The following is an 18,026-nucleotide window of genomic DNA, read 5'->3' as shown; positions in this document are numbered from 1 at the left end:
TCTTTAGTGTGTGAATTTTTTATTTTATTTTATTTAATTAATCATATGCATGCCCAGCTAGCTCTAGCTAGCTAGCTAGCTAATGAGCTTCTCAATTCCATCACACACAAACACCCATACACTTTGATTCGATATTCTACGAATGCTGCAGGCCCACCTTAGTGAGTACATCAATCGATCAATCGATCGGCCCACATCCAGAGTGGGTATAAAAAGCCCACGCCAGCCCAAAAGAACCATCGATCGAAAGCCAATCACTCAAATAATTAGCTAAGTCCCAACTCCATCCCAAGTAGTCAGTGAGTGATATCTCTTGTCCTTGTGGAAGATGAGCAGCAGGAAGCCCGGAGACTGGAACTGCCGGTCTTGCGAATACCTCAACTTCTGCAAGAGGGAGTCGTGCCAGCGTTGTGGGGAAGCGAAGCTCGGGGTGGAGAGGAGGAGCGAGTACGGCAGTATAAGTGGCGGGGGATGGGACGTCAAACCCGGGGATTGGTACTGCTCCTGTGGCGTCCACAACTATGCTAGCCGCCCCAATTGCTTCAAGTGCTCTGCAACAAAAAACGACTCCGCCGTCACCCAATCTTGGGGTTTCCACTTGTCTGGCCACCCAACAGCCGGTTGGAAATCCGGGGATTGGATCTGTTCCAGGTACACCTACACCTACACCTACACCTACACATATACATACATACATACATACATATACACATACACATATATATTAATTCTACTACTACTGCTGGCTGCTACTACACACCATGCATTGATATGATATATTAACTTCTGTAGCTTGGAGTGCAACGAGCACAACTTCGCGAGTCGTACAGAATGCTTCCGCTGCAATGCGCCAAGGAGATACGGTGGGTACCTCCAATCCTTTTTTTTTTAATATATATATTGCCCATTCATTCCTCTTCTACGTACTTTTCATGATTTATTCATAGTGACTTACAATCTTAATTCCCTGTTGAATTCCAGGTTGAATCTGAATAAACTGCAATCAGTTCATATTGACGGAGACATGGGCTCATACCGTGCAAGTCCTTTTTTTTATTTCTAGCTCTTAAGAGGCATGCAGCAACATTGACCAAGGGATTTAACATGGAAACTTCTTTTCTTCAGCATCTCGGCTCCTTACGGGATAGCACATAATATACTATACTATACTTTACCTGATGTGTCGATTGCCTCAATAACCATCTCTTTTTTATGTGTACTAGAACTGTTATGGATATATATATATATAGGAGAAGATCTCCTATCCTGCCACTTTTATTACATAATCTTAACCAACAGAAAATGGCTTTATGATTATGGAGATAGATACGGACAAGTTATCCTCCCAAATTGTACTTTATTATCAGCCGCCCCCTGGGAGCTCAATGACAGTATATATATATATATATATGTATAGAGAGAGAGAGAGAGAGAGAGAAATATAAAGAACTGAGCATACCACTATATAAAAAAAATGTTCCAATGCGAAATAATAAATCCTAAAGCCAAGCAATTACACACAAAAGATTTAAGATTCAATCAAACACTAATATAAATATATTAGTTACAAGATATTTATTTGTCACTTTCTGGGACCCTACGCCTCTATCTATAATGATTTTGCTCAACTCCTTTTCGATGTACCCTTTTCATATAAGTTCCTAATATCAGTAATCCATGAGATTACTGATAGTATCACAGTGACTTTCAAGACAAGATTCTTTAAGATGTAAGTAGATAAGATGTGTAGAAATATGTTCAGCGCCTCACGTTATGGATCCTCCTAAAGCCGCAATGGCGATCTTCAAAATCATTTTGAAAAGATGCTTTGCCTATATTTCAGCACAGTGCAAAGTATTATTTATTTACTTTTATTTTTTTTTTCTATAAGATTTGTCCGGTCTTTATGGTCTTTGTGTGGTTTTAAAAGAGTCATATGATTTTGATCCTTTTTGTAATTGTATTTTTAATAAGATCAACTTTGTTGAAGATATTTAGACCTATGTTGTGCTCACTCTATTTGTGTTGCATTGATGGCCTATTTTTTTCCCCTCTTGGTTGTATATATAAGCACTTATATTTTATTTTAATATTTCATACTATATTTTTATTATTATTTGGTCTACTTTTAGCAAAACGAGAGACTTATTAAAATAATTATCGTATCTCTCTTTTTTATTTATTTATACATTGAGTTGTTATTGAATGATAAATTTTAATGACATATTCTTATAGGCTTCTCCTCTCTCTCTCTCTCTCTGTCTCTCCCTCTCTTTTTACATATATATATATATATATATCCGATTTGTGGAATAGCCGACAACTTTGGTGGAATCTCCTCTACTGCTCTACGTGTTGGTCAGTATAATAAATTCTAATTAGCTTCCTTTTGATGTCTCTCCTCTCAAACTCCAATTCCGCGAGCTTACGCGGCCCTCCGTCATGGCTTGGGGTCCAATGAATGTACTCAGTTAATGTAATGTTCCCAGAAGGTGACTGCTAGGGATACAAGAGAGAGAGAGAGAGAGAGAGAAAGAGAGAGAGAAACCCAGTAGATAAGATTCGAACAGCCATTATGACCTACTTTTACTTGGAAAAGTGGATTTCGATGGGAGAATTAATGATTGCTATGCTCTACTCTGGCATCAAAACCTTATTAAAGGAGAGAATCCGCAATGCTTAAAGATGCATGCAATCACTCACTCAACAAGAGTTAGAGAAGGTGAAGCAAACTAACAGACTATTATTTCCAGTGATCAGAGCCTCCAAACCTTTTCACGTTGCAGGTTATAGAGCTAGCAATAGAAAAGCATGCAGAGCAGATCCCTTTTACCGATCTTTTAATCCGTTGAATGCTAATAATCAAAGCATCCACATATTCTTTCTACCAGCATCTCGATCAAAATAACTTTTTTTTTTTTTTTTTTTTCCTTTCTTTTCAAATCTTAATTATTTTCACTTTTCCTTTCTATATATGCGAGGGGACCACATGCTTGCTTTGCTGTCTGTGGCCACTCGATCTCACAGCCCACAGGTAAGCCTCCTTTTGTTTCTGTCAACTAAACAAGTGTAAGCTCCTCGGATGTGTCGTATAGACATAGTTCCACAAAAACAAACTCCTTTTATAACTACAGGAGTTAGTTATATCAAGTTTTGATGAGGAGGAATATTCCATGTACATGGAGTGATGGAGATTTACACCAAGCTTTTTCTGTAGGACTGACTACAAGTCGGAAATAGTTGATAACTCGTTATAGTTGGACGACCAGAACCCCGGCTCGACAAGTTCTGGCCGTAGCTGTAGCCCAGCCTGCGAAGCCCTCTTCACTCCCCTAGGCCATGGGCCTTGTGACGAACTAACAAACCCTCTGCCCCTCTGCCGTCGCATCAGCGCTGGAGTTTATATCTGAGGCTGTTGGTTATATGCTTTCTGCGCCTCTTCCAGAGAATCTTTGATCGACCACTTTTATTTAATAATCAGTCACGTCGTCACATGTGCTACTACAACTATTTTCCGTCAGATTTGACGAACATATAATCCCCAACTCCAAGTGCTCTTAGCCTCAAGGTTGTTGCTCTCTTATTATAGACCACGTATTGGAGTGGGTATACATCTATTTCTTCGTTCCGAAATTCCTGCAAACCAAATGCTTGACGAAATGCCCCTTTGAAGCTGCTCGACCTGACATTCTGATATCATTTAGCTGACAGGCGGATCTTGATCACCTATTGTTAACAAATGCGTCACAGGACCATATCAACGCTTGTCTCCCACCCAAACATACTGCGAGAAAGGTGTAGTAGGCATTTCAGGACAGGAATCTCATCCCAGGCGGAAGCACTTGTACAAGATTTGCTGCCACCAGAATGGTACAAAGTTGCCTATGCTAGGCTAATCAAACTGTCCCACGTGCTGAAAAATGTGGAACAGATCAACGGAAGGCTAACACACACCTACGATGGCTCAATCATTGCAGGCGATCATATTGCCAGCCAGATGCAGACCTTCAATTCACTTGTGAAACCCTTCATTGCATCTCCGATACGATATCATTCTTACTGGAACAATATGGAGAGAACACGATCCGTATCCGGTGCTTGTTTTAGCAAGCCAACCGACTGGAACACTGTGACCTTGAATTCTCTTACCAAAATCTGTAACTTGCTCAACATCTCTGCTCAGCAGAGGAGTTCTGTCAGGCTAACAGTCTGTCCTCAAGCTACACAGCACCACATTTGGAGGGGAGCACTTGAGGAGGTACTTAGAGATCTCAAGTATGAAATGGACTCTGTCAAGTGCAAGTCCCGGACATTTCGAATGGCTGAGCAGATTGCCTCCACTTGCATCCAATTTTTTGCCGAGACGGCCAGTGTTTCAGTATCAGATTCACCTTCATGGATGCGACCAACACCTATGAAGAAGGTGGAGAAGCCACAGCTGTCACGTAAATGGGAGGAAGTACTGGAGATGTTTGTGGACCTTTCAAAATGCATAAGCAAAGAGGAAGGATTGGCATACCACGTCTCCAAGATTGAGTCAATGAAGGAAGGGCTATACCAGATCAGAGATATCTTGATCGAGAAAAATATCAGTTACAAGGAGGCGCAAAGACAAGACTGTCTTGTTCAGAAGAAGCTATCTAAGAGCCTAGGTCACTCTTCCAAATGTTTGTTCACATTGCTGCTTTATTATCTGTATGGGACTGTTAGGGATATCGAAGTAGAGGTTTGTGGAGCTCTTCATGGAAGTGGTCGAAATTTTAGCTTGTGCATTGGAAAGGTATTGCCTTCGGATGATGAACGTATGGTGCGGAATGGAGTGAAGCAGCTGGGCAGAGCTCTAGGAATCTTTAAGTTTGTGTGGGAAACAGCAGCAGTTGGTGCGGCGTTGGAGTTGCATGGCCATTTGTGGTGTCTAGGTGCTGAAGAAAAGACTCTTACATACAGAGGGAATGTATACTATGTTCATGGAATAAGGCTTTGATGTATCAATACAGATAGGTGATCAGGTTTCTTGCTCTGAGTTTGGTCCATCTTTGGCCAAAGGTGAACAATTTGTGATAGAAAAATGAAAGTGCCGGAAATCCTTCTTAATTCCATTGTAATGTGAAAAGAGTCAGTAGAAACTGTTGTTTTATTTGGCTCAATTCAAAAGGGGTTTCAAACGCTTGGCTGACGTTCGAATTTAGACTTATAAAAGGGCGTTCGAACACACTCAAACAATCGTTGACTGTTCCGCGAGTTTTCTATTCCATAAGTTACACCTATAAACACGATTATAATGATTTTTAGGGTTAAGAGAGATAGAGGAGAGAGGGTTTTGTAGCAAGAGGAAAGGGTTTTTGAGAAATCATACCTCTATTGCATTTAAGAGAGATTTAAGGCTTGAAAAAACACTTATATTTATATCTCTACTAGTGGATCAAAGTTTTGTATTGTCCGTAAATATAGACACATCGCCAAACCATAGAAAACCCGTATCTTGTGCTCTCTTTTCTTGTTGTTTGTATGTATTTGGTATTCCTTCTTGTGGTTATCTTGGGTGGATAATAGATGATTAGTGGTTATCTACTTATAGCATTTTGATTGTGAATTTTTTATTTGGTCTTTGCTAATATTTGGTTTTTCATAATCTATTGTTATTCTATTTGGTCTCTTTTGTGTGTTTGAGATTACTTCCGCCTTTCTTCACCCCTTTGGTTACAACAAAAATTAAAGTTTCTTGTTAATTTAGCAGTTTGTAACGCACAGAATCTCTTTAGAAACACTACTGCAGGCTTTCACTTCGAGTGATGTTGTCTTGAATTCTTACAAATAAGAATGTGCAACTGAGTTAACGGGTGAGATCGTACAGAATCGTAGAGTGGATTGGCAGTCCTCTCTTATTACTATAATCATTAAAACCAATGAAAGGTTTTAGTGTAGCTCATTGTAAAATGTTGAAAGATATCAATTGTTCAGCAGTTTCCTTTCCTGAAAGCTTCAAATAGTTTAGTTTGTCGCTGCACAGTTTCTCTTCAGCAGTTTCCCTTTGCTTTCCAGTAACAATATCATAGCAATAACTCTTCTTAGAACAAAAGAGGAAGTCTTCGAGTATCATGAATGGTAAGAGCTTTTATTAAATATTCAGTTCACGGGCAACTTCACCGACAGATATTAAGAAGAGAATAAACCAAGGCCTGGAGAATTTGATAATTACATAGCCCTAAATGTCTGTAACCTACAGAATTTCACCATACTCTGTCATCATTAATAGATATACACAATTCAACAGAGAACTATAAGATGAATACAAGATGTACACTGTGCAACCTTTAGTCTTCTTCACTTTCTTTTAATGATCTCGCCCATTTTATTGTCTCTCTGACCAAAGAATCCATAGGGTCGATGCATTTCTTAACAAGCGGATCATCCTGAGGTAAGAGTCCATTCATATCATCAGAGGCAACGATTATAGTGTTAACAGCCTTCAGTAGAAGAACTTGGAGTGCTATCCTCAAAAGATTCCTTGCACCCTCCATGTCATTTCTTCTAAACGCACTGACAGCCGGTACAACAGTGTGTTCCATGGTTGCTTTATCTGGATAGATTACGTCAAATCCCTGCAGCACCATATCATGGACACGGAGTTTAGGTATATCAGTTTCTCCTAGTCTTTCACCAAATCCGGTAGTAAAGTTAAATGATACTACTTCACAGAATGCATGCTATATCACTTGCATGGCAGTAGAGAATGAGGGATACTATTTTAAACAAGATTGAGAATGATGCCACTCATAAAGGCTCAGAAGAGATATGGCTAGGATCAGTTGTGCAATTCTATAAGACATGCAATTGAATGATCGGACAGCAGCCAAAGAACATTTTGCAACCAATCTCCCAAGTCCTACTTGTATTTTTCATTGGACTCTATTTTCTTTATACATTTCTGTCTGTCGTTCCATTAAAAAGAATCAGCTGGTCCTTCTTATGGCATTTTAAAAATAAATTATTCTAATTTCCTCTCATGTGACCTAACCCTTAAAGAAGTAATGGTCTTTTTTTCAATTCAGGTTTCACTGTTCAGCAGAGGCTCACCATAGATCCTAAGGTAGTGAACTACATAATTCTAATTTAGTTTTAAGTACATTCAGGACTGGTATGATGCTATATACTAACACTCAAGTTTTTCTTTGTTTTCGTTTTTGGCCAAATTGCCTTGGTTTAGATCATGACACTTCTATATGCAATTTCTGTGAGAAATTGCAGGGTTATGATCTTCTATCTTAGATTTCATGAAGATAAGTTTATATTTTTCCATCTATCATTTTTCAACAGCCTTCTTGGCACGATCATTTTCACATGGGATGAGAATCACACGGTATTGTATGAACTAACCAAATGAATCATCAAAACTTGCGAAGCTGAGAACAATCAATGGAAACAAGTTGAAAAATAAATGAGGAATTCTCATCAGTTACCTGGCTCTGCAATTTCTCTTGATAAATTCTGGAGGTTAGCATTGTATCTGTGGTTAGAACTCCTATCCGCACATTACTTCCAGCTTCAATTGGCCTGAAATTTGCTGCTCTGATTTCCTTAGCTACACAGTCACCAACATTAAGGAATGGTACAGAACAGTCCTCAGAAATCTCCTTATGCCATGCATGTGATATGTGACATGGCATAACAACGCAACGAGCTCCAGATCTCTCCATAAAGAGTCTCTTCTGCCTTAAATTCCCCACAATTGAAGTATGATTGTACTGGATATTGTTATTTATTGAGGTAGGGTATGGAAGAAAACTTCTTTCATGGAGCAAAAGCTCTCTATTCAAACATGGATCACTGCAAACAATCAAAGGAAGAGTTTCTTCTCCATCTAGAGAAGTACCCTTGACAAGCTTCTCCAAGAAACTGAGAGTGGAAACAGCCGATACCCCTCCTATAACACCAATTGCATTTGGTGAACTGAGGACAGGGCTATCAAATCCACTTCCTGCTGTAGAGGAAGTCGCTTCAAAATTCTTTGATTCAGAGAGATTGCCGTTCCCCTCAGTCTTGAGAAGAGATGGCGATGCTTTTGCATTAAAAAAAGAACGAGAAGGCCCAGATTTACGGCGTCTCTGATTTCTATTTACTACATCCACAAAGTGTACCTGGTAATTCAATGTGTTGTAAGACATCGTGATGCTTCCGTCAAACATCGTCCACCTACTTCATCTCTTCTTTTATAGTGGTATAACAACTCTGGTTCTCTACTAGCTTGCACTGGATCTTTAATATCTTCTTCATCTTCTGAGCTATCAAGATGGCATCAATACTTTTATTACTTCATTAAATTATCAGCTCTGACAATGAGAAAGAAGAAACTCACCCAACCCCTTTTGCTGATAAAGCACCTTCCCTGAGGTTTCCAAAATTATTAACTTCTTAAAGAGGAGGAGGAGGAGGAGGAGGAAGAGGAAGGAGAGCAGAAAGAAGTAATCTCAATCATTTGCTACATATAACCTACCACCGAAGTCTACCCGATAACAACATAATTATTCTTTAAATTTTCAGATAGGACAATACAACCACCAGCACCACCAATCACCAGCAGCCAAATTAACCCGACACTATAGAACCTAACAAGGATTAAATGTGGAAGCAAACAAAAACGAATCCATCACCAAGTTATGGTTTTTTTTTTTAATTTTATTATTATAAATAAACCCCCTTCCTTTCGTTGGGGGGAGTGAGAGGATGGACACTGGAAAGGATGCAACCAAGAAGTTGCCTCCTTGCTTTGGGAACTTTCTAGTTGACGCCTCACCTGAGAGAGCAATCTCGATCATATAGGAAAAAGCCAAGCAAGAGAACTGTGGAAGAGAAAAGAACCAGCTCTAACTCACTTTACCTCTTCTCTGCTTGTCACCTTACCTTGCCTCAGCACGACACGACTCTTTCCAATACACGTAAACTTATCTGTCATTTGCTCCAACAACAACACATCGTATCGGGTTCTCCAAGTAGGAAAAATGGGTAACAGTAGTGCGAAATTATTCTACCCACATTATTAACTTTTGGCATTAATTGTGCTCCTTATCCATCATTTGCCATATCGATGCGATCCATAATTCTGAATCACATGACGGGCCACTAGCTTTTCCTTCCAAAAGAGAAATGCCTTAACAATGATGTCACGTAGCCATTTCCTTCTTCTTTTTTCTTTTTTACTTTTTACTTTTTACTTTTTTTTCAAAAGAAGTCCGTCGACAACGAAGCCATTTCTAATCAGACAAAAAAAATCCACATGGTAAAGGCTGATACAAAGTGCCCAAAGCTGGCCTAGCCAAGAAATATAAAGGAAGGCCACATGCTTGGCTGCTGCCGTGTTGCTGGACCTAACAAGGACTGCATGATTGAATGTAGAGTTATATATATATATATATATATATTATTTATTTATTTTCTTTTCCGAAACTTGTCATTTTTATCGTCATTGCCTGCTAAACTCGACCGTCTATTCCCTAACTTAACTGTCAACTCACCAGCCTACTCTCTAATTAATAACAAGCAATAATAAGTATAGTCCCTGTGGATATATACACGCGAAAGATGAAAGAAAAGTTTTCTTAAGGAACAAAAAAAAAAAAAAACGAAAGGGAGAGAAAAATATTAATTAACTACAACTATGAGCAGCACTTGAATAAAATTAACTGGGCGGGTTCCACTTTCTCAACAAAAATATTACGACTACGACTAGCACGTACTGTGTGATCAATAGTGGGAACTCCGAAGAACCCTCTAGATCAGAATAACCTAAATACAGTTCACTTTGATGAGTAGGCCATGATCATAAATGATGCCCTCTTCTTGCTCGGCAGTGAGCACTCAAAATGTCTCTGCCTGCATATCTAAAGAATTAGAGCACTCACTGCTGCATTTCTTAAGAATTAGTTCAAATGAAGAAAAGGAGAAGTATTAGGTCAGATGCAAATTAACCTAAACCTGAGAGAAAAAGACTGAAGCAATCACTATGCGGGTTAGACTAGTTTTTCGACATCTAATATTTTTGAGAAATTTTTTTACTACATCTAATATTACTCCTAGGAACAATTCAAACACATAAAACATTGCAATTAACCCATGTATAATATCAACAAAATTTATGTAGCCATCGAACACTATAGATTAAAGTTTTTCACTTCTTTTGCAAGTAATGCAAATCATTGTCATCATGAAGATTATTCTAAAGATACATAGTGCTCAATCTGATATTCATTTTGCCTTCAGAAAAGCTGACGGCCGGCATTGCAATGGAAGTCACCTCCCAAGGATGCCACATTCTCATCAATGAAAGAAAAGATACTTCGACTGTAATGTTTACCTGGATAGAAACCGAATTTAAGTTGCCAGAACTATGTTACATAGATTGCATGTGCCACGGCACACATGATAAGTCATCCAGACACTTTCCAACAACAAAAGGGGGGAAGAAGAAAGAACCAACTAATATCTGTCTCCTCAACTATTTCAGCTTTGACTTGGCAGAGCTTTTCAGTGGTTTAGCAATAGAAACAGGTTGAGTACTTCTAGCTGCCTTCTTAATGTTATACGTTATAGATGAGAATGCACAAACCAGTGCAACCAAAATAGTTGGGTAAACATAAACAGCCTTTTCTGAATCTGTGTTTACTGGTTTTCCAAAAATCCCTTCTTTCACAAGGCCCCAAACAATCAAAAGGGTCCCAAACAAGGTCATCCTCCCTGGATTTATGAGACCGACCAGCGCTCCCGCAACGCAGAAGTAGCTTCCTGCAAGGATCTGGTGACCGGCAGACAAAGTCAGCTTCACAGCTTTAGGCAAAATCCATCAATAAACATTTGTCATTAAAATAGCATGTTAAGACCTCAAGACGCTGGAGATCAACTACTGCTGAAGCATTTTTGGCTTCCGTCAGGTTGTACATATCAAATAGGTTATTCCAGCTTGGAAAAGTCATGCTTGTAGCGAGACTGCTCACTATAGATCCAGGATAGAGGAGAGTCTTCACGACAAACGGTGGGAATATTTCACTTGCAATCAGCTGAGAAGATGTTACTTGTATTGGTGTTGTACACATTCCTGATCTGCATGGGACCCTGAATGAGACAAAAATGGAATTTGATATGAGTGATTATCATAGATTTGGTGGTATGAAATCCAGTTTTGTAGCCAAAATTTCTAATCAGCAACCAAAAAGAACTTGCAAGATGTTATCTTCGCTACTGCCATTTAAGTTACAGAATCATTCTTAGAGCTAGATCAGAGTTTAGTCAATCTTTCTTTCTAATAATCACACTTCTGTCTGGTAACCCCCTAGAAGAGAGCAATGACTCATTAATAAGGGTAGAAATTCCAATAAGCAAGGAATTTGGCTGGAAAAGCAATACCAAAAAAAGAGTAAATTGAGCATTTAAACCTAAATATAGAATATGGCATGGCAAAACAATGGCAAAATCATTGAGAACATTTGTAATCTAATACATGTTGTATCTTCAGGACTTAGTATATCTTCATCTTAGATCATATGGAGAACTTGTCAGGTCAGATAAATTTACCAGAATTCCAGTAAGGTATTGACAATAGTTGGCTCGAATATAGAAACCTTGAGTATTTGGAATCCCTGATAGACATTGACGATGGTTATGGTACACATTGGTTAAAGTGAAAGGAATATGGGCCTTAAAATGATGAAATTTTGTATATGAAAGTCTGGGACTGGTCATAGACATGAAAGATGGAGATCAGCTACGTCACACAAAAGGTTGCAAGTATGAAAGTGGTTAAATATCAAAAAAGGGAAGTGAAATCTAAATATTTAGCAACAAGAAAAACATGTTAATTTATTACATTTAGTTTCAAGATTTGATAGAACTCACACAACAATAAAGTAACTCCAAAAGAAGCACCACTTGAAAAAAAGGACTACTTTGAAGGTGTAACATAGTTCCACATATCCTAAATGCATCCAACGACAGCTAGGATCTCTAATCAAAGATGAACCTACATTTCACATGTCATCCAATTCCATGTTCCAGGGAAAAAAAAAAGAACAGTAGATGTAAAGTGAAGGAAATTTACAATCTTAAAGGTTTGTTGCTATGAAATAACACACACATCAGTATCGTAATGCTAGATAAGTTTATGCAAGCATCGCCTTTTCCTTTCACAGATGATAGCTGCACAACTACATCGGTATGCATTTAATGGACGAAGGAAAGTTCATTTGTATGTGCCTAAGGAAGCTACATAAACCTGTGCTCATGTACTCTACCATAAGATAATATATATATATATATTATAGCAAAACAGTCGCAGCTTACACCAAACAACGAAGTATCGAATAATTTACCTGAGAAATACAAATTATAGTAAGATTAACGGACAAAGGAAAGTTCATGGATCAATAATCCAAAATCAGAGAGAATCTTCAACAAAAAACAAAAGAGAGAGAGAGAGAAGAAAAAGAAGAAGATCTACGATCTTTTCTTTCTATGGCGAAATCATCCAATTTTCCTCAAAACAATTTAGGGGAAAAAGATGCTGCACTACTAAATTACGTTGACCTAGCTTATAAAGACAAGCCACATCCAAAAACAAGTAGGAAATATTCTTCAATGGCTTCAATTAAAATCACAGGTATTGGGATCTGAGTTCTACGAGAGAGGGAATAGAGAAAAGGATATTTACCTGAAGAGAGGAATCTGGAAGATGATGAGAAGAAAGAAAACGCGAGAAGCCAAGAACGAGATCCTGCGGCTCGTCCATCCCCTGGAGGTAGAAGGAGAAGAAGGAGGAGGAGGAGGAGGAGGAGGAGGAGGAGGAGCCATCGGAGAAATCAGAATACAAACGGAGCGAGAGGAGAGCAGGGTAGAGAAAGAGAGACTCCTAAACTGTAGTGTCCCTTTTGCTTTTGCCCCTTCCTCTTTAGTTAGTCAGACTTGCGAGTGGGGGTATTTCGATTTAGTTATAGCTAATAATAACTACTAGGCCCACCTCCTTTGCTAAAACAATTGCGCTGCGAGAAATTTATCCCCGGACACTGCCCATTAGGCCCAAATCTAAAACCAGTAGATGAAGAATGGACTTCAAACAAATATCGATTTGATGATGATATAGGAATTAGGAGGCTAAACGGTCCCTTGTTTGATTCAAAGGGTTTCCCCATATATAAGGCCAAATCATCAGCTGTAAATGATCTATTGCTTGTCTTTTTATAACCAGGTTAAGGTCAATCTGAATGTCATTTTCCTTATTCACTCACGTCAAGCTGCTAAGCTTGTTACAATTCTTACTTTGGTCTTAAACAACAATACAATAACTTTTGCTCCATAGACCTTGTCGAACTCCTTATCGTAACAAAGCCAATTTAGTGCGTGCGTCAAAATCTAAAGAGAGAGAGAGAGAGAGAGAGAGAGAGAGAGTGTGTGTGTGTGTGTGTCACTGGCCAGTGGCCTTCTTGATGTTATGGGCCATCTTCCTGGAGCTGAACTGGTTGATCAGGCTATCATAAACTCTCCTGTTGGGGGGCATCGGAAAAAGCGTGCAACTGCATGAAGGGCGCCATGTCGTCCGCCTCCATCACTTTGACCCCCAATCACTGCTGCAACGTCTGCTACATTCATCTCCATGTGCGGCAACGATTTCCTCTTTGTGGTTTCCCCTCTTTCTCCAGGAATATGAACCGTACGTGGAGTACTCCTCCTCAAGCTAACCACCGGAATTGTCCGATGGTGATCAGTCGTCTCATACCTATATATGTTGCATTTGCTGCTGGACTCTGTCTCGAGCCTCTGACTACATCCCATTAATGCGATCACATATATGTAGTACGTTCTGTTACATTAGATAAATTACAACTTGAACTTGGAAACGAATCTAACATCATGATCCATGTCCATGTTAAGGGAGGAATAGATAAGTGTCGAAAGAGCAGTGCATGTGCGGTGGTCATCTGTCACCATGGAATTCATCAGATATATATATATATATATACTTTTTGGGCCTCCGAATTTTTTAAGAGATTTCATCGAGCCCATTTAGAGATGGGGTCTTGACTCTTGATTAAAGTTTTAATGCCGCTCTGGTTTAGCAATGCTTTTGGAAAAAGTTACAACAAATAAAATTCGAGTTATAATTGAATTCGTACAACAAATACACAAAAGTTTTACAACTTATTGGTGATTTTTCTGACAGCTTCCCAGGTTTATTCTTATACAGCATGATGCTTGCAATTGCATCATGGACATGGTAGGTGAGACGGAGCTATGATTGATCACTATATTTGCTTAGGCTGCCGTGAGTCTACATATAAATATCAATTTAATGAACAACATTGTTGTACTCAACAAACAAATTACAATAATTTCATGAGGGCTCTTGCAAACTGACATATGTACAGGCAGTCTTTTTTCAGATCCAAATATATTTTGGTACACCACGGGATCCAGGTTCACCAAGCGCTCCCTGTCATGAAAGAAAAAAGAAGTTAAAGCTCTAAACATATAAATTAATCTCCCTCACATAAATTAACAAAACACCCATTTCCCACTGCACAGTACATCGACTCCCATTCCAAAAGAAACAACCAACTAAACACAAACTACAGACTCTCCTACATTCTACCAAACAACCAACTAACCAATAACACTCCAGATATTAACGACACCCAACGTCTATCACAAACATCCTACAGATAATCCATCTATATTACAAAACCAGCATATAAGAGAACAAAACGTTCAGTATCCAAATATACAACAGACTTTATCAACCCTTCAAAATGAACACCTCCCTCAGATAGCTTCTTTTCCTTCTACGGTCATTTCTCCTTGCATTCCTGCCTGACACACAGGAATAGACATGCTATTCTATGATGCAAAATTCTTCATTCATTAGAGCGGTTGTTAAAAATTATATTATTTATTTCAATCCAGATGCTCTAAATCAGCACAGCCACCCAAATGAGCCACCAATTTTCCTTTTTTTTTTTTGATATACACAATCTCCCCTAAACAAGCCCCTCGCATGGCTTGGATTGCTTCTAATACCACTAACTCTTCTCATCCTCATCAACATATTTTTCACATAACCAACACTTGAGAAAGAGATGATTCACAATTTCATTTTGATTACAGATACACAATTAGATCTCTCCGACCACCCTTTCTTTTGGAGATTTTGATAGGTATTCTAATATGACATACTAACCACCAAAATGTTATCACTTTCAAAAGTAATTTCATCTTCCATAGCTTAGACATATTTTTACATATCATACCTCTACTATTCAGGAACCGATATAAAGATCTCACAATGTAAATTCCACTTATCGTAAATGTAATTAGACTAAAAAAGGGCTACTGGGCTACTATAAATGGATTAGGAAGAATAACTGACATTTCCTGCAGAACCAAAAAAAATTCAGTGAAAATATGTAATTAATTAATCGTCAACAGTTAACTCTTCACATGCTAAACATGATATCTGCCCTTCAAGTTCAGAATCTGTAGTAGAATGGATTATTTTTAAGGATATGACCTGCAGTAACATAAACAGATGCACTAGATCATTGAATCTTTCCACTGCCTCCAGAAACCTGCAAATGCAAAAAAGCATGGAACTAAGAATTAATCGGCCGATAAAAATAATGAACAAAATAAGCTGGAAGACTAGGATTCTATCTTATGTAAACTATTTTAGAAAAGATCATTATCACAGTAGAAGTGTCTCATAGTAAAAAGAAGAAAACAACTAAACACACTCACATGACACTTGTAGTCCATGCAAGATCTTGAACAATATCTAACGCCGCATGCAAAATAAATTGGTGCTCGTAAGCCCACTTCTTTTTTCTGTCACATACCACCAAAAGGATTAGAATGAAATTGAAGCTTGATAGTGTTAAATGAATCTTTTCCTCAAACAAGCAAGACGAAGGCTTCAAGCTGCAGGATCAGAGAAAGCTTGCAAGATCAGTAACATGATTTCTTCTATGCAGATAGAAGAACAGCAACTTATGACCAGCAAACCATGATACCTTCATAAAACGAGATAACATGGAAAGTCTAGTTGATGCACTTATTCATGAACATTGATTAGGGGAATTTATAAAAAAAAATAGTCAGTCTTGATAGAAATGAAAAGTGCAACATAAATTAGCGACAAAAGACTAGAAGATGAAGATTACAAGCCATGCCTTAGGTGCAGAACCCACACTTCAGCTTCATATATAGGAATATCAAACCTACTGACAATTACAAAACATGCCGTGCTTGTCATATGGTTCTTGGATGGACCAGAATATTCACAACCTGACAAGTTCAAACTTAGATAAATTGTCAGATAACTAAGAAGACATAAATATAACAACAGGTCTTAAGAAATTGATGCGCTGTATAAAGCTCCCCTAGGAAAACAAAAGAAACACTGAAATAACAGCCGTATCCATATGCAAGTATTAAGGAGCTTTTCAAAGGTATAAATGGTTAATTGCATGAAAATCCATGTGAAAAACCATCATCATAAATCTCAACATCAAAACCTTCAGCTAACAAAAAGGGCTTCTACAGAACACAAATTATATTTGCCGAAGGCCCCAGAAAATTGAATTCTTTGTGGTCAGAAATCAAGCTGATGCTAATTCTCCACAACAACTGTCACACAAGCCCAATCCGATAAGAGCAACATCAAAAGAGGGGAGCTGCCAAGTGTTGTGCAATAATCCAAAAGGGTGTGAAAGCGATTCCTAACAAACAGGAGCAAATAAAATAGCAATAGATTTGGGTAAGTAAATATTAACAAAGTTAATATTAATACCATATAGAAATCATAATCAAGATGCTAGATGTAAAGAACTTTTAATTATCCAAGACAATCACAAACAAAAATTTCAAATCTATACAAACTATAAAAGAAAAGAGAACGAAAGACAATATTTACGTGGTTCAGTAATGTGCTTATATACACGAACAATGCAAAATTTAATCCACTAATACATATATAAATATAATATTTTTAAGCTGCTAATCTCTCACAAATATAATAGAAAAGTGATATCTCAAAAGCTCCCTACAAAATTCTCTATTTTTAATATTCTCTCTTAACTCTAAAACCTCATCATAAAGTATTTATGGGTGTGATTCACAAATGAAAAACTATGTAGGGACATTCGAACGCTCTTCGAGCACATTCAAACACTCTTTTGCAAGTGTCTGTGAATACGAATAATTTCCAGGAGTTTAAATGCTCCGTTCGAACGGACTTCAACGCACTTCGAGTGCCAGCTTGGATTGAGCCAAAAAAAGCCCTACATAAAGAAACCTGAATTATCAGTGGTCTGTCAAGTTTGCTAAGACTTTTGCAGCTTAGCCTTATTCAAATCAACCTACTGTTGGTAGAAATAATGTGAAAAGGTTCTAACCATATGAACCAGGCAAACTAATAAAGCATCCGGTATTCTAACAATGCGATAAAATATATGAAAAGAGCAGGACCTACTTACTATCACTGTGAAATCAATAGATGAATATTAGCAGGTGTTTGCGTGCCGAAAATGCGTCAAGAAAAAAAAAAAAAAACAATGGGAGAAAATTAACAGGAAAGAGGGGCAGGGTTTAGAGATTAGGGCGACGTCATTTGGGGAAGTACGCCCTTCTGATTATTTGATTAAGACCGTTCCTTTAAATTTCTTATCTTAATTTCTATTCCACCTTGTTCAACTATAAAAGGAATCAGCTCCCTTCCGGTGGTCGAATCAAACAGTAATAGAAACACGACGATCTAAAAGGTCATGACATTCTGTGATCCCTACATATAATTAAAATTCCGAGCGGGATTAAAGAGTGCAAGCATACTGGAAATAGTAACTGGACTACAATCTCCACAGAAGGCAGAGAGCGAGCGGGAGAACGGAACCCTTGGTCCACAAGTAAAGATGATCGCTGGAGCGCAACTGAGAGAGAGAGAGAGAGAGCCCAGCTCACAAGTACTCACAAGTACATGTCGACCGTGGTATCCG

General features: G+C 38.3%; 5 protein-coding genes across 9 annotated transcripts; 2 read left to right on the top strand and 3 right to left on the bottom strand.

The window, feature by feature from the left end:
• The first annotated feature begins 255 nt into the window (after positions 1–255).
• Positions 256–1,266, top strand: LOC140764648 (RNA-binding protein involved in heterochromatin assembly dri1-like). The gene is made up of 3 exons (XM_073103326.1): positions 256–651; positions 793–863; positions 982–1,266. The coding sequence occupies exons 1-3, from the start codon at positions 329–331 to the stop codon at positions 984–986; spliced, it is 399 nt and encodes a 132-aa protein (XP_072959427.1). The 5' UTR covers positions 256–328; the 3' UTR covers positions 987–1,266.
• A 1,836-nt stretch (positions 1,267–3,102) lies between these two features.
• On the top strand, positions 3,103–5,429 carry LOC140763129 (uncharacterized). The gene has a single exon (XM_073101194.1). The coding sequence runs from the start codon at positions 3,740–3,742 to the stop codon at positions 4,982–4,984; it is 1,245 nt and encodes a 414-aa protein (XP_072957295.1). The 5' UTR covers positions 3,103–3,739; the 3' UTR covers positions 4,985–5,429.
• A 665-nt stretch (positions 5,430–6,094) lies between these two features.
• LOC140759338 (uncharacterized) lies at positions 6,095–8,876 on the bottom strand. Of its 3 annotated transcripts, none has more exons than XM_073095881.1 (3): positions 8,357–8,876; positions 7,461–8,282; positions 6,095–6,602 (listed from the first exon to the last, which is right to left on the bottom strand). In XM_073095881.1, exons 2-3 carry the CDS (start codon positions 8,184–8,186, stop codon positions 6,315–6,317), a joined length of 1,014 nt encoding a protein of 337 aa, XP_072951982.1. In that variant the 5' UTR covers positions 8,187–8,282; positions 8,357–8,876; the 3' UTR covers positions 6,095–6,314. The 3 variants fall into 3 exon arrangements, with proteins under 3 accessions (XP_072951982.1, XP_072951991.1, XP_072951974.1); XM_073095890.1 differs by having other exon boundaries at positions 7,461–8,277; XM_073095873.1 differs by having other exon boundaries at positions 7,461–8,876.
• A 1,273-nt stretch (positions 8,877–10,149) lies between these two features.
• LOC140759357 (uncharacterized) lies at positions 10,150–12,954 on the bottom strand. Its single transcript, XM_073095902.1, has 3 exons — positions 12,698–12,954; positions 10,875–11,106; positions 10,150–10,789 (listed from the first exon to the last, which is right to left on the bottom strand). The coding sequence occupies exons 1-3, from the start codon at positions 12,835–12,837 to the stop codon at positions 10,493–10,495; spliced, it is 669 nt and encodes a 222-aa protein (XP_072952003.1). The 5' UTR covers positions 12,838–12,954; the 3' UTR covers positions 10,150–10,492.
• Positions 12,955–14,140: 1,186 nt separating this feature from the next.
• LOC140763763 (uncharacterized) lies at positions 14,141–17,934 on the bottom strand. Of its 3 annotated transcripts, XM_073102104.1 has the most exons (5): positions 17,863–17,934; positions 16,197–17,315; positions 15,775–15,861; positions 15,548–15,605; positions 14,141–14,473 (listed from the first exon to the last, which is right to left on the bottom strand). In XM_073102104.1, the coding sequence occupies exons 2-5, from the start codon at positions 16,286–16,288 to the stop codon at positions 14,420–14,422; spliced, it is 291 nt and encodes a 96-aa protein (XP_072958205.1). In that variant the 5' UTR covers positions 16,289–17,315; positions 17,863–17,934; the 3' UTR covers positions 14,141–14,419. The 3 variants fall into 3 exon arrangements, 1 of the variants encoding a protein (XP_072958205.1); XR_012104885.1 differs by lacking the exon at positions 17,863–17,934 and having other exon boundaries at positions 16,206–17,309; XR_012104884.1 differs by lacking the exon at positions 17,863–17,934 and having other exon boundaries at positions 15,775–15,954; positions 16,047–17,306.
• Positions 17,935–18,026: the final 92 nt, after the last annotated feature.

Source organism: Typha angustifolia, chromosome 1 (genome assembly GCF_048772165.1).
Source record: "Typha angustifolia cultivar Huaian chromosome 1, ASM4877216v1, whole genome shotgun sequence".
NCBI classification, from domain to species: domain Eukaryota; kingdom Viridiplantae; phylum Streptophyta; class Magnoliopsida; order Poales; family Typhaceae; genus Typha; species Typha angustifolia.
Note: the sequence above shows the minus strand (reverse complement) of the source record. Positions and strands in the feature narration are given on the sequence as shown.